At 38.1% G+C, this 21,456-nt stretch overlaps 1 protein-coding gene and 1 long non-coding RNA gene across 8 annotated transcripts; one reads left to right on the forward strand and one right to left on the reverse strand.

The window, feature by feature from the left end:
- Positions 1-113: 113 nt before the first annotated feature.
- Positions 114-20,419, forward strand: elmo2 (engulfment and cell motility 2). Of its 7 annotated transcripts, none has more exons than XM_020703509.3 (23): positions 114-258; positions 966-1,134; positions 2,684-2,739; positions 2,960-3,058; positions 3,292-3,332; positions 4,125-4,197; positions 4,285-4,335; positions 5,042-5,211; positions 5,363-5,462; positions 5,840-5,991; positions 6,421-6,499; positions 9,363-9,413; positions 10,518-10,640; positions 11,496-11,615; positions 11,738-11,842; positions 11,928-12,036; positions 12,124-12,260; positions 13,731-13,894; positions 14,109-14,221; positions 14,320-14,427; positions 14,573-14,655; positions 15,105-15,182; positions 15,555-20,419. In XM_020703509.3, exons 4-23 carry the CDS (start codon positions 2,981-2,983, stop codon positions 15,753-15,755), a joined length of 2,136 nt encoding a protein of 711 aa, XP_020559168.1. In that variant the 5' UTR covers positions 114-258; positions 966-1,134; positions 2,684-2,739; positions 2,960-2,980; the 3' UTR covers positions 15,756-20,419. The 7 variants fall into 7 exon arrangements, with proteins under 7 accessions (XP_020559168.1, XP_078803822.1, XP_011473813.1 ...); XM_078947696.1 differs by having other exon boundaries at positions 5,840-5,985; XM_078947694.1 differs by lacking the exon at positions 114-258 and adding an exon at positions 2,316-2,430.
- Positions 201-581, reverse strand: LOC101156488 (uncharacterized). The gene is made up of 2 exons (XR_013656088.1): positions 444-581; positions 201-354 (listed from the first exon to the last, which is right to left on the reverse strand). It is a non-coding gene; the product is annotated as an uncharacterized LOC101156488 (long non-coding RNA).
- Positions 20,420-21,456: the final 1,037 nt, after the last annotated feature.

A 21,456-nucleotide genomic window follows, 5' to 3' on the forward strand; every position in this document is an offset into this window, starting at 1 on the left:
TTTGGGGAGTTTTAAACTAATTTCTGCTGAAGGGGCGGTTTTATGATGCGCAGGTACATAAACTATGCATCAGACATTTGGGGGGAAACGACCTTTTGCTAGTGCGCATTACCAAAGGAGGAAGGGTCTCATTCGATCGCAGACGCTGACATTTTCGTCGTGTCCCGCCCACGAGGCGTGGAGTCGTGCCTCCTCTCCACAAGTCTCGCTCCGGGGACAGAAGGAGACCGGGAGGACCACCGATGGCTCTGGCAGCGCGTGAGTACCACCGACTCATGACATTAGCCTCTAATTCAACCCTAAAGGTGAAGGCAGGATGCGTCATCCGCCTCCAAATACCGCCTTACATCCTACCTGCAATGGAGAGGAAGACAGACAGAGCAGCCGTTAGCCGCCTATGAGGAGTTCCAGACACGGGGAGAAAGAAAATGTGGCCAGTTTACCAACTCTTTGCATAAACAGCTATGGCTGCAAGTTGTGAATCTTTTTTATTTTTTTCCTGTCGTGTGTTGTGCTGCAGTCCTCCTTACGTGAAGCACACTTATCCTGTGGAAATATAACTTACCTGCCGCTGGCTTTCCCTAGAAACGTGTGACGACGAACAAAATTACGGATTTCCCAACATGCAGCACGGTAACTGTTGCCGAGCCCCGCGCGCGCATTTTTCTGATGGAATATAACTGTTTACAAATAACCCCCCCCCCCCCCCCCCCCCCCCAAAGAATAGCCGGTTTACTGTGAACCACCATAGGGGGCGCCATTGTTCATGATCAATCGGTTTCGGAAAGTTAAGCGCTCCAGTTTTCCTGTATGAATGTGGTTTCTAATCCCTCCGCTTCGAGGGCAAACCGGAGAGAAGAGCGTTAAAATGGCGTCAGAAGGATCCGTGCGTCGGTGAAAACGCGAGGAAACGGCTGAGGTCAAAACGAGTCTTTTCTGAGGCCACACTGTTGAATTTCTTTCAGGCTTGGAAGTCCTCTGTAGTTGTTGCTATGCTACCGTCACAGCGCACGCAGCCAAATCATCAGTAACTGGTCTCAATGAAAAGTCCCCTCCGAGCGGGAAGCCAATCATCAGACGCGAAAAATCAAGCAGTTCTCATCCCAGCAGATCGAAGACAGCAGAGGATGATGGGTAATATCAAACAAACGCCCTCACGGTTCTGCTTTCGGCTCGGTTCTTCTGGTTTTGAACCCCCTAAACGGTGGAATCAGACGGCCTTGAATTTTGAAAGGCCTCCTTCATCAAATCCTCATCTTAAACCGCTCATAGACATTTTTATTTCCCTCTGAGTGGGGATTTATTACCTCTGAGATTTTGTAATTTTGGGGTTTTATTTTGTTTACATATAACTAGTTTTTACACAACTATAGTTGAGTAAAAGGTCATTTATAATATGCCGCTTGCATGCCAAAAGTTGTCATAAAATATGCATAATCACAACGTGCAGCACATGTAACATAAACATAGCATCATATTGTTAATAATATACATACATTATTGTCATATTCATAATATAATTTAAGATTTAAAAGTACTAACCCGGCATCCATGTTGTTTTTATATGCATTTAATCCAAAATAACTGTTTTATATAAATCCTGACGTTCCCTTAAAAAATGTACAGTCAAATTCTTAAATATTACAAAGTCACCAGTTCATGTCTCCAAAAGACTTTCTTTTTTAGTTATTGAACTGAGTTTCATAGTGTTTTATATAAAAAATGATTGCATTGTTGATGTTTTCATAAACTATTTGTTTCTACTACAGAGTTACAAAGAAAATGCTTCATTTTTAACAGATAACATCCTGCATGTGTTCACTGATGTAAGTAATGTATGTTTATGCAAAAGTGAAAAAAAAAAAAACTGTGAAAATGTCTGAAAAAACAGAAGCTTCGAGATGACACAATGAGGTTTTGAAGGAGGTTGAGTCTGTCAGGTGTTTGGAGGACGTCAACACCCCTCAGTTCTTCATGCCAGGTTGACGTTAACATCTGCCGAGATAACCCTCGATCTGTCTCTTTCAGTCCGCCGAGGCGGCTGAGTAATCCCGAAGAGTCGGAGATCAAAGTTTTCAGGCAGATGCATTATTCATAACACACTAAACCCGACTTTAATTCAAACGTTTGGGACGAGTGAAGCATCTGTAGGAAATAAATGTACTCAGAGCATCGGATTTATTGTAGAAAGATAATCGTAAATTCTCCACCACTGATAATTCTCGTGGGAAATTAGTTTCAGGCTGATTTTAGTCCCATCTAACAAAAACAGGGATAAACATATCCTACTAATTGTTATTCTCAACCAAACACAGGGGTTTTATTCTGAAAGCAACCTGGATTGAAGGCGCAGAAGCTGCTTTTTACTCATTCAAGTCATTTGTCCAGCTTTTGGGTCGGCGCTCGAGCCTTTTCTGTCAGATCAAAGAGGTTTGTCACTCTGAGTCAGCAGGGACTCTTCCAAATCAATCTTTATTTTGTGTTTTTTTAGCTGTATTGTTCTTTTATTAACCAGGAAAAAAAAACTTGTTTTGGTTTGCAATCGCTTTTTTCCCCCAAAAATAATAAAAAAGACTTTTTAAACATTCTATCAATTAAGAAGTGTATTAGTATGTATTATTTGACAAAACATAGTTATTACAGTTACTTTTTTATTACAAAGTGATTACATTTGTGCTTGCAGGGTAGCCAACAGGACTTTTCTGACACACTCTGACCCTTCCTGCAGTTTTCTATCAGGTAATCCATCATCTCTGATTCATTTCAGTGGAATCGTTTGTCTGACTGACAGCAAATCATTAAAGAAAACATGAAATTCACTTTGTGAGAATGTTTGTAAAGCTTGTAGCCACATGTTATTTTGCTTAAATCTTTATTGCAACCATGATATGTCAGTTTAACTCAGATTAAATGGATGGACACTAACGAGTAGAGATGCTTTTTCTGGTGTTTCTGAAAGGCTGGAGACGATCAGACAACCATGCCACCTCCAGCAGATATTGTCAAGGTTGCCATTGAGTGGCCTGGTGCCAATGCTCAGCTAATAGAGATGGACCAGGTCGGTATTTATGCAAACAATGTTTAGATTCTTTATTCCTTTATTACAGAATACATGAAGTATAGAAAGGAGAGGAATTCAAGTTAGTTTTATTGTAAGAAGAAAGTTCCTTTAGTTCATATTTAGCTGGCAGAATAAAGGAATGAGTTCACTGAAAAATAATCATCTTTAGTGCTGTATCTTTAACTTTTTTCAAATGATTTTAATTCTTTTAATTTTCTTTTTTCTTGCAGAAAAGGCCTTTGTCCTCCATTGTTCGAGAAGTATGTGATGGGTACGTTTAAACCACACACTTCTGTGGTTAAAGATCAACACTGTGTTTTACATGGGGTGAATGAACCAGAATCAACTTTTTCATGTTTTTTTTCTCTGGTATCATGTATTCTGACATGTTAATCCTGGTCATATTCAAGCCTCCAGGTGACACCAATTTAAAAAAAAATGACCCGTAGTTTTTTATTTACATGTTGCATGGTCTAAATAACTATTCTTCTAGTGTTTATTTTCCTTTCAAGATTAAATGATGGGCCTTTTATGAAAAATATATAATTCTGTTTTATTGTGGGTCCAGAAAGATTTAAAGTATGGACAAGGAGGTGTGTTTATTATTGTGGTATCACAGTACAACTGATTTGTGTTGTTCAAACATTACTGAATACGAAAAAAAAGGGTTCTTAGATTAAATCCAGATGACAAGGAATTTTGCTTTGAGTTGCAAAAACATTTAAAAGGAAAATTTGCCCTTTTTTAATGATTTGATTTGAATTCTTCGCCTTTTTTGGCTCTTTTATATAAAAGCACAGTGGATCACATTCACTCTCTTTTCAGCAGCAGTCTATCTGTTTATTTATCCATTCATCTACCCATTTGGAGATTTGATGCCACAGTTCCTTCGACTTCACTTTTAAGCTCCCACCAGAAATCTTTGTTCCACAGCCACACAGCTTGCCTTCAGGGTAAATTTGTCTGTTGGGAGGAACCGTCTCCGTACAGGCAGTCATGCTGCTGCTTGTTATCTTTCAGACACTTCTGTACAGACTTATTGTGTGTTTGTTTGTGTTTCCAGCTGGTCTTTGTCAGGCTCAGAACAGTTTGCGCTGCGTTACGCTGATGGTCCTCAGCTCTACATCACAGAGCAGGTGAACTCATTTTTCTTTTCTTTTTTTTTCATTTTGAGCTGAAAAATCGTTAAAAGTTAAGTAAAAACGTCTTTAATTATCTTTCAGAGCCGTGGAGACATCAAGAATGGCACCATCCTTCGATTAGCAATTTCTCCAGTGAGCTGGTTTTCTTCTGTTTTTAGGAAAATTTGAGCTTAATGCATATAAAAGACAATATGGTTCCCATTTATCCAACAGTTTTAAACTCTGCCTTTGCATTATTGTAGCATGACATGTCTGTACTCATAGCAGACATCAACTTTTTGTTGTTTGCATGCAATTTAGAGTTATTTTATAGCCAAAAATGAGACCACTTAACCCTTTTCTTTAGACAAACCCAGTCAGCATTTCACAGCACCGCACTACTTTTTAGGGTTTTGGAGGAGTCAGTGCGATGTGTTGTGTTTACTGGTTTTGAAGGGAAATACTATTGTGGATTTAAGTTTTCTGCCTTTACGGGTAACATTTCCAGAATTGTAAAGTAGCGTATAGTTTTCCTGAAAGCTATGAGTGTTGGAACATTCCAGAAACAAGTCTGATGTGACACACTCCAAAAACAGGCCTCTCATAAGTTAGAACGTCACACCCCCCACGGGCAAATTTTCTTCAAATAAGCAAAAATATCTGCCAACAGGGTTAAGAACTTACCCAGAATTCTTATTTGAAGAATACAATTCTAGTCACTCAGGCAAATTTACTTAAACTACAGTTATTTTTCTAAAGTAAGTGACTGTTTACTGACCTAGGATTCAGTTTTTTGCAGTGCCGTGTCAGAGCGAAGGTGAACCGCATCCAGACCGTGATGCTTTTTGACTCCCAACAGGCTCGTGCTGCGCGTCAGCTCCTGGAGAGGATCCAGTCCCACAGCATAGATGCTCGCCTGGAGGCTCTGAAAGAGCTGGCCAAGCTGTCTGCAGACCCGACCTTTGCTGCAGAGTACATCAACATGGAGGGCATTGGGACTCTGGCTCGCCTTGTGGAGAGCGGCACCCAGTGAGGCCTAATCTTGTTTCTGAAATGACTCATTCATGCTTTACTTAAAAAAAGGTTTTATTGTATCATTTGTTATGAGATGCTGCAATTTATTTCATGTTGGTTTTTCTTTTAAAAATCTCTTTGAATGTCCTTTTTTTTTTTTTTTTAGCTTTGGGGAGATGTTGGCCTTCACTCTCACTGCCTTCCTGGAGCTGATGGACCATGGAATTGTGTCCTGGGATCTCATCTCCATCTCCTTCATCAAACAGGTACATCCTCTAAAAGACATCTTGGCATTTTAAAGAAACGGCCCCTCTGCTTCTGTTTTCAGAATTTCAAGATTCTCTAACAAATGCTTTCTATTCAGTCTTTTTCTTTAACTGTTTGACCTTTTTCTCTCTGAAATGCCAGAAATTCATGCTGTCGCTTAGCAACCCTCCGTTATTTGGAGGTTCTCCATTTTATGTGGGCATATTTTGCAGTTTTAACAGTCACCCAGGTCAATTCACAGAGACTCGATGTGATTATTTTTTATTTACTCCCAGCTGTTTCTGGTTTAATCTGGGTTTATACACTTTGAATGAAACGGAGCGGATGCAGGCAGAACTTTAGCCTTTGCCCCCGTGGCGCTTTTGTTGTCTCCCAGATTGCGGGCTACGTGAACCAGCCGATGGTGGACGTGTCCATCCTGCAGCGCTCTCTGGCCATCCTGGAGAGCATGGTGCTCAACAGCCACAGCCTCTACCATCGAGTGGCCCAGGAAATCACCGTGGGACAGCTCATCGGGCACCTGCAAGTGTGAGCACACACACACGCACAGGGGCTTCTTGCACTCTGAATTGGGGGGGACGCTGTGGGATTATTTTAGCAATAGCAGAAATACTTTGATGTGCTGTTTTGGAGTTAAATAAATGATAATTAAGAGTTAATTTTTGAGTATTTTGTGCCATTTAAGCAATATGAAAAGACCAAAACTGTCTATAATTTGTGTTTTTAAACGTTCATAGATAATGAAAGAGCATAAAATAGTAAACCATGAGCCTTAACTGTGCCAATTTGTGCCAGAACAGGCATTTTTCTTTCCTGCAGTTATTCCTGTGTGTGATACTGTCTATGAAAGCTGAATTATTGTGCCATGTTTGTAGAGTAGCTCCTAGCGTGTAGCTCAAACGTTTGTGGAGCACGATGCTTCTAACTGGTTGTTGCGCTGCTGGATGCTTTCCTCAGGTCAAACCAGGAGATCCAGACGTACGCCATCGCTCTCATCAACGCTCTTTTCCTGAAGGCTCCAGAGGACAGACGGCAGGTTGGTCGCTGCGCCACCTCAGGATTCTGCATTATAAGGGTGACAGGATGCTCGAAGTAGATGGATTTAACAGGAATACTAATGTCCCATCTACATATTATGCTCTAAAGTAATCTATCCATATGTAACACACTGCGGATCCTCTGGTGCCTGAGAGCTGCAGAGATTGGCTCACTCCGGTTGCCATGGTTTGCAGCAGTGGGATAGTTTCACATAATCACTAAATAGTCTGTTTGCAAGCTGTCATGTTGTGAATTCTGTCTGACAGTTCTCCACTGTAATGCTACCTCCCTCATCACAGCACCTTCCCTCTCTCTTAGTTTGTGCATCTGTTGTGTTGATGTGTGTATTGTGAGTCAAATAAACCAACATGGAAGAACTTTACATTTTAAACAACATGGTTCCCTTTTACAGAGGACATTACACCTGTACGCCCATGTAGTAGTAATATCCATCTAAACATATAGCACTAACATAAAGGAAAGATTGCCATTTGTCATCTCACAACATAACATATCATAAATATGCAGAAGGACTGGGCGTGCTGCAGAAATTGTGTCTTTCTTCTCATTTTCCAACCAAATATATAACCAAATATCCTCATATCATCTCATTGTCTTACATAAAACTCTTACAAACACGTTTATTGAACAGTTTTTCTTATTATAATTCAATACATTTCTCACGGTTTTGCCATTTTAAAAGGTACAACTTCCTCATAGTGTTGTCCTTCCATGATTATGTCTGGTTTAGGTGAGCATGGAGTGACAAAAAATGCTGAAAAATGTTGGGCATCGTCAGCGGCAGACCTTTTTTTTGAGCAGACACTCCTGGATCCAGCATTAGAAAAAGAAGAAAAATGAAATGGCAGATACGATTGACCTTTTCATGATATTGTTAAAACACTGGGCTGCAGTTTTAAAGCATATTTTGTCCATGAGATGAAAGATTTTCTTCTACTCACTCTTTTTGATCTCTTTCTGTTTATACCATCTTTATTTAACTATTTTACGTCGGAAAATCAAATCAAATATTCAGTGAAACCTCCCGCATGCACCGGGAAGGGTCCCGTGTGAGGTTCAAATCTGTGGTGACGGTTAATCGCGCCCTTGACTGTCCCCACAACCACGGCTGGATGAAGCTCGTCTGCTGGACTTTAATATATGTAGTTGTAGATTTAGATAAGTTAATTCTTCTCTAAGAGTTCTGGTAAATCGCCTGTCCGTCCTGGGGGAGGATCCCTCCTTCATGTGGGCACCCCTGAGGTTTCTTCGTTTTTTCCGGAATCCGTTTTTTTTGGGAGTTTTTCCTTACCGCGAAGGGGGGTCTAAGGGCAGGGATGCCAGTATAGCTTAGTCAGTTTGTTAGTTCATTTTAGTATTTTTCTATTGAACTCTTTGTATTCGTGATCCTTTTGATTTCATGTTTTACTTCGAAGCCCATCGAGACGACTGTTGTTGTGATTTTGGGCTATACAAATAAAATTGAATTGAATTGAATTGAATTGAATTAATCGACATTAAGTAGAGCTTCAGGATTGGAGGAAAAGACTTTCAAAAGATCAACTTCTTCTGCAGAATGCAGTAACATTCATATTTAAATTCAGAATTGAAGTTTTATTCTGAGTTGAAAATCCACATTTTGTTCTCTCTTAGATTGCGTTAATTCATACATTTGTAAATGTATATGTAATAATGAGGAATTTTTACCCTTATAACTTTGCTAGTATAGAACATCTTTTGTTAAGAGAAACCTCAATGAAACAGCCCTGACAAAAACATTTTTGAATAAATGTGTTTTATGTCTAAATTAACTTTATTAGCCCTTAATTCTTTTACTAATAACTCCAAAAAAAGTTTCACTGGCTGACTGCTGGTTGACAGATTGTCGACTTTTAATGTTTTACTCCAATTGTTGGCCAGTAGGGGGCGAACTGAGTCAATTCTAGCATGAGTGTTAAAGTTTGTGATATATATATATATATATATATATATATATATATATATATATATATATATATATATATATATATATATATATATATGTGTGTGTGTGTGTGTGTGTGTGTGTGTGTGTGTATATATATTAACATTTTTATAAACAGTCCATTCGTCTGCATTAGGCCTTCACAATATACCGCAAATTAATCGTTATTGCAATATCCAGCTCTGCCACATCCATATCGCAAAAGACGGCGAAGATCGCAATAAATTGTAAACCTTAAGTGTGTTCAAAAAATCTTATGGCAGCTTGAAGCATTTAACGAATCAAATACATCTCTTTATGGATTTGGACGGACGCCTTCACCTTGTTGACCAATCAGATGAAGGCCTATCATGTTAGATGTTTGTCATCTACGTCGACAAGGGTCATTTGAAGTACAATTTTTAAACTCTTGTAGTGAAATGGGAATGATGTTTTTGGTTATTTTGCTATTTTTTTTATATACTGCAAATTATATCGTAATCGCAATATTAATCTCTAATATCGCATATCGCAAGTTTTTCTCATATCGTGCAGCCCTAGTCTGCATGTTTTTTATGTTTGGCATCTTTAGGAAGACTATTTTCCCCGCTGGAGCCGCACGTCTCTTTACTGTTTTCTGTTCGGCATCCGTTCGTCTTCCCCTCTGTGGTGCTTTCTGTGTGTGATGGACGGCCCCAGCAGAATGCATTCAACCAGACAGAAACCTGACATGCTGCTGCAGCAGACGAACCACTGACAGAAGGAAAATTATGTTTGCTTTCATGTTGAAAAAAAGTATTTTAAGTCATTAAGGGAAATTTAGACTTAATCAAATGTCTCCTAAACACCAAATTGTCTGTAAATGTTTGATTCTAGGTTCATTTTTATGTATCCTCAGGAAATGGCGAGCACTTTGGCACAGAAACACCTTCGCTCCATCATCCTCAATGTGAGTATGAAGTTTAAACTTTAAAACTCCTTATTCCTCTGGTGGAGTGGTCCCCAAACCTCAGGCTGCAGACTGAGACTGTTATCAGGCTGAGACAGAAAAAAAGTCGGATTCTGAAGTAAATTTTATTTTGGAAAACTACTGGATTCCTTTCACCACATCCGTCAAGTCATTAGGCCACGTGTGGAAAATCCATCATTACTTTCTTAAAGCGGCTGTGCCGATCGCTAAATTGAAACCTTTAAGCTATTTGGAATTCTCTTATTTCTATTTGGAAAATTTTATTCTCACAAAGAAAAGCCAGTGAGGAAAAAGAAGAAGAGCCTTCGACTTCAAAGTAAAAGACATCATATAACAGAGAAAAACGGGGAGTCTTTAATTCAAATGTAGATTCATTCATATTCAATAACCTATTAGGAGGATGCTGCTAATAAAGTTGCTCAAACAGTGGAGTCAGGTTTATAATTAAACAACAGTTTTAGCAACCGTTTTTTTTACTGTTGCACCTTAAAAGTCAGACGAGGTTGAAGTTGGATTTTTTAGCTCCCACTTTGACAGTCGTGGGTTAGAAGACAAATCTACATTTGAATGGTTCCTTCACAAAATCTAGCATACAAATAAAGTTTAAACAGCTGAAGATATTTTACAGAGGATGAGGAAAACTTAAAGAGAGATAAAGAGAAACTGAGAACTTGTAAAAAAAGGACTGATGACCTCTTCAGCTTCATCCAGAAAAATATTGTCTGACATTAAACCGATCCGTGGCCTGAAAAATGTTTAGCTACCAATAATCTGTTGGACCTAAAGTGGCTTCAGCCACTAAACAATGACCAGCACTGTTGAGCTCTTTTAATGAATCTATCCAGATCATCTGTGCAGGATTGTCCAGCACTTTGTCCTCCCATTTTCATTTTACTGCAAAAGGTTTCTTTGTCTGTAGCTGATAATTGCAGCAAACCATTTCAGAGTCATGTGTGGCAAAAGAACAAAAGTGGATAATGATGATTTTGTCTCATTAGCGCTTGTGTCTAACCTGCTGTTTCCTGTTAAACGGCAGGCTCCGTGGAAGCTTTTCTCTAAACCTAACAGTGGTTTCTTTTCTAGCATGTAATCAGAGGAAATCGCCCAATCAAAGCTGAAATGGCGCATCAGCTTTATGTGCTGCAGGTTTTGACCTTTAACCTTCTGGAGGAGCGAATGATGACCAAAATGGACCCAAATGATCAGGTATAAGTTAAAGCCTGAGTATTAATAAAACATAGCAGAATATGGATGTTTGTTGAGATATTTACAACTACCAGCAGAACATTTTGTATGGAAAAATACTGTTACAATCCAGTGACAATGAAATAAAGTTTGAGGAAATTCACATGACTTCTATAGTCGTGTTTCTATATGAATACTTTAAAAAAGCAACAATTGCATTTGCATTGCTCAGACTTTTTTTTCCAGTCACAGTTTAAAGCCACTTACTTTCTGTCGTCATTTCTGTTCAATATTTTAAACTTTGAGGTTTGTTTTTTTTGTTAGCTATTTTTTGTTAGCTATTTTGTTTGCTATTTGGGATTTTTTTTCAAATTCCATATTCAACATTAAACATTTTTTATTGTTTTTCTAAAAAGAAAATACAAAAAAAAACCCTTTCTGAATAGGATTTTAAAAACGTCAATTTTTCTTTGGTAAAAGCTTTTAGATAATTGCTTTCTCTAGTTTGACCACTAGGTGTCAGCAACCGTGTTTCCCTGTTAAACAAATGAGAAAAGATGGGAGCCTGTAAGCGGTGCTGCAATGTGTTTTTTTAATGAAAAACTTTGTTAATTGAATGGAAATAGTCTACATGCTGAGAAAGAGTAGTAGTCTGAGACATCCTCCCACCAGAGAAGCTCACTCTCTGATGGATTTGCTTTAAATGTAACAAGTGGACCAGAAAATTAAGGTTTTGCTTTTTTTTCCCTCCTCTGCCAGTGCTTATTACAGACCAGCTGCTCACCAGGGACTGACCTATCTTTTTAATGGCTTCCTGTCATGTTAAATGTTTCCCATGCCGTGTTGATAGGCTGCTAACAAGTTTTTCGTTTGCAGGCTCAAAGAGACATCATTTTTGAGCTGCGCAGAATTGCCTTTGATGGAGAAAGTGATCCCACCGGTACGGAGAAAAGAAAGGCCACGTACACCAAGGATTACAAGATGTTGGGATTCACGGTGAGCCGGCACAGCAGATTTATGTTTGCTTGAAAGTCAAATGGATAAATCTGGGCACTGTAATTGGGTGCAAATGAAAGAAGCTAAACTCTTGTTTTTTGTAATGTGGGTCATGTTTGCAGAACCATGTCAATCCAGCCATGGATTTTACCCAGACTCCTCCTGGGATGCTTGCTCTGGACAACATGCTGTATTTAGCCAAGGTTCATCAGGATACATACATTAGGGTCAGTTTTGTTCTCAGACTTTACTCACCTTTATTGAATAGAAAAGAGATTTTAACAGCTTGGAGGTTTTTTCCGTTCCTTACAGATTGTCTTGGAAAACAGCAGCAGAGAGGATAAGCACGAGTGTCCATTTGGCCGCTGCGCAATTGAACTCACTCGCACACTGTGTGAAATACTCCAGGTCGGAGAATTACGTAAGTAAAATGTAAAATGTTCAGAAATATCAGTGCATACAGCTGCAGTATTTTTATTTGAACAATCCATGTCTTCTCTTGGTTTAGCGAATGAGGGTTGCAATGATTATCACCCCATGTTCTTCACCCATGACCGAGCGTGGGAGGAGTTCTTCTGCGTCTGCATCCAACTGCTTAATAAGACTTGGAAGGAGATGAGGGCCACGTCAGAGGACTTCAACAAGGTCTGAAACCAAAGCGCTGTCGCAGATGATTCCCAACATTTCCTCCAAATCTCTGCTTTTACCCAGCAGCATCCTTTTGAAGGCAGATCTGTCTATCCTTCCTGTTTGTCTCTTAATCTTTGTCGTTTTTCAGCCCTAAAGTATGAACAGAAATACTACCAAGTACTGTTGCTGCAGCGCCCTGCTGTGTGTGACTGATCAGCTCAGCGGTGCAGAACGCTGAAACTGTTCTCATTCATTCAATTATAAAAGAAAATGACAACTCAATAAAACGAAAAGGAGCACTTAAAAATATTTAGTTTGAAAGATTTTTCCCTGTGGAAAAGGCTAATGACATGTGTCCACAAATTGAGTTTCTTCAACTTTGCTGATATTGATTCATTTAAAAGAGTTTAGATGATCTAATATTGTTACTCAGCTTTGCAATATGATGACTGCTCATCAGAGTCCAGAGACGCTCCAATAACTTTATGTTTAGCTCCCAAATCTCAACTTTTTGGGGATCTTTTCTTTGTGACAATTCTTTTCTGTTATTTGTTGACATTGCAAGGTTAAAAAGCATATTATTAACGTTGCATTTAAATGTACTTTTTCTGTTAAAGGGATATTTAAAAAATAATAATAATATTGTGTGTAGATGATAGTACGTTTAGATGACTTAGATGGCTCACAGCTAATTTGCAGACCAAGTCCCTACAGAAAAAGTAGTACTGGTACTTATAGTTAAAGTCCCACTCCAATCATATTTTGATCTATTTTCAAAGTCTTCCCAGTGGTATTTTAATTATTAGTCTGTTTTTAGCCAAAATGAAAAAAAGAATCTGTGTAGTTTTCTATGACATAGTTTCTGCTGAAAAGCAGCAGTTCATTAGAAATTTCCCTCGGAGTTGGCACAGAGGAACCCCGCCCCCCTTCCCCTCCCCGTTGTTGACAGCTCTGAGCAAGGAGCTTGTGGCCCGCCCAGCATATTTTCTGTCACAAATAGGATCTTTTTTGAAATTTCTTTTTTTTTGTTTGCTCCTGATTCACAACAGTTTGATTTAAAGAAATATTCTCACACATTTTGCAATTTTAAGGTTAATTCTTCTTAATATATGTCCTTCATCATCAGAAAAATGCCACATGACCATGTCAAAAACACCAAAAACAGGATTTTCATTTGAGTTGGTCTGAAAAGCTGTTTTAAACAGGTTAAAAAGAGAAAGGAGAAAATAATAAGTGAAAACCCAGTAGAGCTGAATTTTTTATGTTTGAATGACTCATCAGACCATCAAAAACATTAAAAGGAAAGACAGAAAATCCAACATACAATACAAAAATATCTCAATTTAAAATAGTTTTTGCTCAAAATCTCCTAATTAGATTAAAGAAAATTTGGCATAGGAATTTAGAAATAATATGTAATATTGTTTCCTTCCACCTACACTTGCTCATGTTTCTTTCATTGGATGAATGCTTGCCCGTCCCCAGGTGATGCAGGTGGTGCGTGAGCAGATTACGAGGGCTCTGGCAATGAAACCATCATCTATAGACCAGCTGAAGAATAAACTGCGAGGCCTCAACTATTCCGAGATTCTGCGTCTGCGGCAGTCAGAAAGAATGAGCCAGGATGACTTGCATTCTCCACCTATCATGTCAGTCTTCTTACATCTGTTTTCATGGATATTGACCCCCTCCGTGTTAGAACTCAAAGCGTTTCAACATGTTCTCATAGCAACAGTTGATGTTCCTGCCAAATTGAACCATATCTGAGCTGTGATTTGTCTCTATAATAACAAAGACTGCATCACTTCATAGATGCATGCCTGTGTGCTTCTTCCTGTGCCTCATGCTGTGATTGTGCTGCAGCGAGCTGCGGGAAAGAATTCTGCCCGAGATCCTAGAGCTCATTAAGCAGCAGCGACTAAACCGGCTCTGTGAGGGAAGCTGCTTCCGTAAACTTGGGAACCGCCGGAGGCAGGGTAAATACAGCAGCAGTTCAGTTTTCTGTTTCACTGCAGCAAAAACTCTGTTGTTGTTGATTGTCAGCTGATTGCTGTGTTCTGCGCTGTTTTCGCAGAAAAGTTCTGGTTCTGCAGACTTTCTCTGAATCACAAAGTGCTGCACTATGGAGACTTGGATGAGTCACCTCAGGGGGAAGTGCCTTTCGAGCTGCTTAGTGACAAGAGTAAGCAATATTTTTTTTTTCCTTCACATGGCTTCATTCCAGCTAATAAATCTGAGGAAGCAGGCAGCATGACCCTGTGACTGTCTCAGTGTGCCGCGTCGGTCTGGAGGCTGATGGCTCTGTGTCCACCCTGTTTTTCTCCCAGTCCCGGTCTCAGATATCAAGTCTGTGTTGACGGGGAAGGACTGCCCTCATATGAAGGAGAAAAGTGCTCTAAAGCAAAACAAGGTATTATCATAAATGCATTGTGCTCATGTATGGTCAGTTCAGGCAAACATTGACTCCCTAACTCCTAAAAGACTAGATATGTAGTACAGGACTATCTAGAGCCCTGGGTTTGAATACATTACAGTCACATGCTCACTCTCGCCAATATTTAATGAAGATTATTTAAGAATTTATTGTGTTCTGATGATGTAAACGTGGATGGTTTATAAAAAGAACATTTTCTTTCCACGTAAAAAATCGTTCAAATGCAATGCATTGTGGTCTATATTCACCAAACTAGTGAGCATCAATGCACACTGTTTTTTGCAGAGACTTCTGGGAAATCCTTTAGGGCACTTTGTTATTGAAGATTCAGACAGCCCTACAAAATGGCAAACGTGGCATGTAGTGCGCTAAGTACTGAAGGAATTTGAACAAATCTATGAAGTTAATCTGGTTGCTTCTTTCAGGAGGTGCTGGAGTTGGCTTTTTCTGTCCTCTACGATCCAGACGAAACCCTCAATTTTGTTGCACCAAACAAGTATGAGGTAAACTCCTTTGTACTCATTTATACAAGTCACTCTAAAGTCTCACTATGAATGGTCTGACCATAAAGAGCGATTGTCTATGATAAATGCGCTCAACATCAGTTTAATTGCAACTTTGTTGTCATTTCTGTTCTTTTTCCATCCACCCTGGAGCAAAAACTTGGATTATGGCTGTTATTCTAATTTGTTCTAAGCTGCTTTTCTCTGTGGGTGATGCTCAGCTGGGAACAAATTCATTTTCAAGATTTTTTTTCCCCTCTGCGTGACAAAATAGACTAGCACAGGATGTAATAACTTCCACAGTGCTGCTCAGACCTACATGTCTTTCTCCGTGTTGGTGCTCATAAATGCCTTTTCTGTGTTTGGATGCAGTATTGCATCTGGACTGACGGGCTTTGTGCGCTCCTGGGCAGAGAAATGGGCAGTGACCTGACACGCAGCGACCTAGATACTCTTATCAGCATGGAGATGAAGCTCCGTCTGCTCGACCTTGAGAATATCACCATCCCAGAAGCACCGCCTCCTGTGCCTAAGGAGCCAAGCTCATATAACTTCACCTACAACTACAGCTGAAGCGTGTGTATGTGGTTGCAGCGCATGCATGTTTGTCACATATGAACTCCATCATCATTCGTTGTCAAGGGATGAAAGGTTAGGCACAGCATCTGGAGTAAACAGACAAACAAAAAAATCCAGCACTTAATGGAGGAGTGTCCAATTCCAAGTGTAGAGGGCCACTGTCCCTTACCTCCCTCTGTTTACCTGGATCAGGTGTGTTCTGCCAGGAATGATGATAAAGGCAGGACAGTGGCTCTTGAGGACTGCAGTTAGACACTTTCGGTTCTGTATCTGTGGACAAACTGAGTTTTAAAACTGTGAATATTGTCACAGGGAGGTCAGGGTCATCCCGATCCACTGAGTGGTTCTTATAGAAGTCGATGTCAGGGCTGGGAATTTGCGAATAACTGAAAGGCAAGGCACAAGACGCAGATGGATGTACATTTAAAATAAATAAAAACAGAATCAGCAAAAACAAAAAAAAGTAGAACTAGAAAATCTTCAACCAGAAATCGTGACACAAAAGGCTGGACAAAGAAAATGGTGACTATAAATAAATGAAATGGGTGGTGATGTCACTAATTCTGTTTTGATGGCTTTATAACCATCATCATCTTCACAGGATTAACTTCACTGAACCCCACCTTTCCTGAAAAAAGATTGGACAACCAGCCTGGCAGTTGCTGGAACTCACCCAGTAAAGGCCAATATAAATCTGAAGACTTTAGAGCCTTCTGTCGCTTAAAAAACATCACTTTTATTTTGGTGCTGTTCTAATCGCAAACATAAAAGTTAAACAATGAATTTTATTTATAAAAAAAGGCGTTTGGTTTTTCCCTCGAATAACTATCGTTGTAGTATTTTTATATAAAATCATCAACAACTTCCTTTTTTACAAATAAAATCTAAAGGTTAAAAAAGACCCCAAAGCAAATAGGTTCATAGATCAAGAGATTTTCTTTTCTTTAAAAATTTTTTTTTTGCTTTTGGGCAGCCACAGTCTGTGAGTTTCCATAACGGGCATAGTTGGGAGCCAGTTGTGCACAACGCTACGTGTGATGAGGTTCTTCTTAGCAGCGAATAAATAAATCACTCTAAAATAAGTTGACCAAGCCAGCAGACTCCAAATGTCCAACAAAGGGATTTTATTGATCCCAAAACAATAATCAAAGAAAACCATCCCACTGATTCTGGGAGAGCCTGTTGCTACCACTGCAACCAGGACTGCTCACTTTCAACTGGGAAAAGTTCACCCCATATAAAGGCTTAGCCCCTCCCACAGGCCAATTAACCAAACACTTCCTTAAAACAAATTCCTGGAGGATTCTTAAACATAACACTAAAATTACAGATATTTAACAAAAAAAGATAGTAACAATTGGAATACACATATAGGTTTGAAACAAAATCAATTAGACAGAAAGGGGAACAAAGCAAAAAAACATTCTGGCATGTGAAGTCACTTCCTGTTTCCTGTGGATATGTTGATGTGTACAATGCTTTGGTTTGTCTGTTTGTGGAGTTAAACCTAGATGGTGAGTAAGATTCTGTTTAGAACCAAGTGTGCACTCTTAGAATTCAACAAAATTTGAAATGTGAGGGATTTGTCTGCCTGGGTGTGTGCATGTGTCCAGGAAAACTAAACTGCTACTGGGCTGGGAGAAAAGAGACAAAACAAACAATTGAGGCTGTCCTGCAACCTGTGACGCTACTTCGTCACACTCCGTCTCCCATGATTCTTAGCATTGTTTTAGAGTCTCAGAAGAAAGCCAAGACTTGGCTTTTTTACTAAAAGACAAGTTTGACATTAAAATTAAAACAAAAGGATCTTAACTGGAGCCAAGTCTGTTCACAAGATCACCACTCAGTGGTTTGTAACAAAAACAAATCAGTTTTTTTAGAAAAAAAACCTACCTAGAGGCTGGCTCCAAAAGTCTTTTTCATCTTTGTGGTTTGCTGTAATACTCATGGAAACTTTTAAACATTTGATGTTGGAAAAATCCCAACTGGTTGCATGGTCTTCCGATTGACATGTAAATGTCAGATCGATGGCTCTGAATAAATCCGGCCTTCTGGCCGTGTGTTCTTTCAGCTATCAGGCTTGTTTGTTGGTCCTTATTTTTAGTTTTATTTTATTTTATGTGGGGTTTAGTAACATTAGAGTTAACTAAGAGGTAGAACTAGTGACCTGACCACAAAATCTGTCTAAAACCATGGTCAAAAGGAGACACAAAAACTTTTTATTATTATTATTATCAAGTCAAAAAACAGCTGTAGTATTTAAATTAGGCCAGGTATGAACAACAAAGAGGGAACTGGTATCAGTCCAACAACTACAATAAAAAATTAAACATTATAAAATCCCTAAAACAATGTAAAGAAAAGTGTAATTTCCTTAGAATTTAATTAAATATGGTAATTTTTGTATGTAAGCAGCATCTTTTGCTATTTGCTTCTCACTTTAGGACACCTGGGCATCATTTCTGCTGCTCTACTCCCAAAAAGTCTAGGAGGAATAGAACATTTATGAAAAAAATATGAAATCTGTTTTCCACCCCCATCTTTTTATTTTGGAAAAAAAAGCACTTTGGTCTTGTCATGTGGTCTTTGTAATGTTTGGCATCCTAAAATGAAGTAACTTTCATTCTCATTTAAAGCCCGTGCTCTATAAATTACTGCTTTACATCCAAGGATTTCAGCTGAACAAAACAGCTTCACCAGGCTTCTCATTACAGTCTCGTTAGTTTATTACAGTCTCATTAAAGGTCTGATTATTAAATAAAAAAAGGCAAAAATACAGTGAGAACAAATGAGCGCAAAGGAGAAATGAATTCCCATCACGAATTAGATGCATTATTAAATATAATATGAATGCCAAAACAACACATCTACAAAGTCAAGGCTTTGAAAATTAGATAGCTTTTTTATCACAAGGAATTTTCCCATTTTCAGATCAAATCCAGCATCCACCTGTCCACCAGATTCAGCATCAGATTTCCACACCCTTTAAATCAATCCCACAACATCTGGAGCAGATTATTAAAATGATACATGGCTGTGATGCTTTTGGTGTCCTTAAGTGTGTCTCTGTGAGTGCCTGACTGGAAAGTTCTTTAACTTTTCTACATGTCGTTGAATGTAAAGATTAATGCATTTCAGGAGCTATCGGCTCCTTTTTAATCCGAATAACTGATGTCATGTTGAAAACACGACTCATTTCAATCCTATTCACTTCATTGCCTTATTACTCACTGACTCACTCCATAGTAAAAATAACTGTTGTATGTGGTTTTTCTTTGTTTTTATGACAAATATGTAAAAAAAAAAGATATATCACTGTATGACGGAGGTGTAGCAGATGCAAACGATGTAATGGTTGAATGTTTCTGCCCATTCAAAGGTGTTAATGGTAATACAGTTAACCATTGGTGTCAGTTGTACTTAAATATTTAGATTTACGAGTTTGCAATGTGGTATTAAACATTTATTACCTGCTTGCAATCTGTATAGTGTGTGTATGTGAAGCAGGAAAAAAAAAGAACATGCATTTGGGTAGACCAATCAGCACATTTAGTTGTAATATTACACAAAGAAAGAGGAAAAACCCTCCTTATGTTAGACTGAAGCTACCAGAAACTCAAAACACTCAAATCATACAACATTGAAGCAAATTCGATGCCTAAAAAATGTGCTATTTAAGCTGTTTAGACATAGAGGGTACTGACAGGACAGACTTCATACTGCATGCAGCACATCTTAAAAGGTGCATAGCACAAAGCCGTAACATCATTTTTTACAAGGTAGGAACAGGGACTGGCTGTCTTTACCGCCTTGAAAAGGATGCAAAAATGTGGAGTTCTGAAAACAGTAAAAAGTCTGCTTTTGTTTTGCATCCATGTCGAGTTTTGACCAAAAAAAGGACTACCTTTATTAACTAAAATCAGCTAGTTAGTCATTTAAAGTATTTATGGCACAATCATCGCTTTAACATGAAGTGTGTGTCTGCATTTTGGTAACTAGTTACTGTGATGTGAAGAAAAAACAAGTTTGATGGTAGGCCTTTCTTGTGTGTTTTTAACTGGACGCCTTTGTGTTTGAACTGCTTAGAATAATCAAAGGCTTGACTTCAGACATTCTTGAAAGGCATAACTGCTTTGTAATCCACATTATGGTTTTGGTGCCAAGAAAACATATGATTAAATAAAGTTTATTAATAAAATAAATAAATAGCTGTAAATTGACTTTAACACTAAAGACATGGAATGTGTTACTTGATGACATTTTCTTAGTTACTGGTTTAAAAACTTTCTCCTGTTTGGTTGTTAACTACATGTAATCACAGCTGCGACTTGCTTTTGCACTATAGAGTTATATTTTTGTAAAAGATTGCGCATGTTTGTGAAGAGACTGAGTGAAAAGCTGACAGTGTTTTAACATCTTACCACTTGGTACGGTTCCTTAAACGTGCTTACTCTACCTTGAAACTGAATTCTTTATCATCCAATGCTTATGAAGTTGTTTTTTTTCCTCAGAATGTAACAATTCAGCAGTTTTAATGATGTCAGATGGTAAGGCAGTGCAAAAAATATACTGTTAATGCTGTTTGTGAAATGAATGTGTTGGAATTTTAGTTGTCTGCCTGTCTTACTTTTAAAAAGATAAAATACTGTTCTGCTGTGGCCCGGAGAGTTCTTTTTTGGTGCATAAAACAAACACGAGTAACTTTTTTTTCCAGCAGAACACCATTGCAGTCATGTGGCTCCACAAAACACAGTCTAGTCCAGAACAGCTTCACTCTTGTTTGTTTATTTATATGACATAAAACGTATGTGTGTGTTTGCACAGTTCTCAACATTAAGTCATTCTTTTTAAGATATTAAATTAATAAGCTGCCCTCAACAATCTAAGAAGAACATTTAACATTGATGAATCAGAAATATATCTAAAGAAAATGAAAGAAAAATTAGGGAATTTCTTTCTTTTTGCTTTTAAAAACAGCTCAACATTGCAAAATTGTCTTTTTCAAAAAATATAATTAGATTTTTCTTTTTAAAGGTTTTCATGATATAAAAGGAAATACTTTCCAGAGTTAGCATTTATTGTGCAATAATTTATTTTTAATATCCATTTTTTATAAGAATGACTGTCAATTAATCACAAAGTCTATTAAACTTTAGAGCAAACAGGGTTTGTCAGAAAAAGCTGTTTTAAGTCATTTAGGTGACATTCTCATCTAACATCCTGAAAAAGGACACTAAAGCACTAATGACAGACTATATTCTGTGATAAAAACTGGTTGGAAATGGTTTTGTGATTAAAGAGTCTTAAAAATATATAAAAGAAGTATATTAGAAATATTTTGTGGACTCACATTTCAATAATGTTTGCCATTATTGGGGGAAAAAAAATGTAACAATTTTATTCACTACATTTTTCTTGTACAGGCCTTTTTTTTTTTTTTTACATACATATTTTTCTGTATTTTTAAGCCATAAATCTGGAGATTTGTGAAAGTGCGAGTCATTTATGGGAGTCTTTAAGCGCCTAGTGAAAACACACAAACATAAGAAATACCGGTACATAAAAACTATTAGTACAACAGTGTCCAACACATACAAATTTTCTGATTTTGTTATGTTACGATAAAAAAAACAAAATGTAAAAATATTTAGTATAGTATTAGTTACATATTTAATATAATACATTTAACAGTACT

Source organism: Oryzias latipes, chromosome 5 (assembly GCF_053564925.1).
Source record: "Oryzias latipes strain Hd-rR chromosome 5, Olatipes_Hd-rR_3.1".
Taxonomy (NCBI): domain Eukaryota; kingdom Metazoa; phylum Chordata; class Actinopteri; order Beloniformes; family Adrianichthyidae; genus Oryzias; species Oryzias latipes.

What these genes read in the sequence shown, in the direction of transcription:
- elmo2 (XM_020703509.3), top strand. Translation starts at nt 2,981, where the DNA reads ATGCCACCTCCAGCAGATATTGTCAAGGTTGCCATTGAGTGGCCTGGT. An exon ending in TTCGCTCCATCATCCTCAAT is followed by an intron (nt 9,414 to 10,517) that starts GTGAGTATGAAG and finishes TTTCTTTTCTAG; the next exon opens with CATGTAATCAGAGGAAATCG. An exon ending in TTGCATTCTCCACCTATCAT is followed by an intron (nt 13,895 to 14,108) that starts GTCAGTCTTCTT and finishes ATTGTGCTGCAG; the next exon opens with CGAGCTGCGGGAAAGAATTC.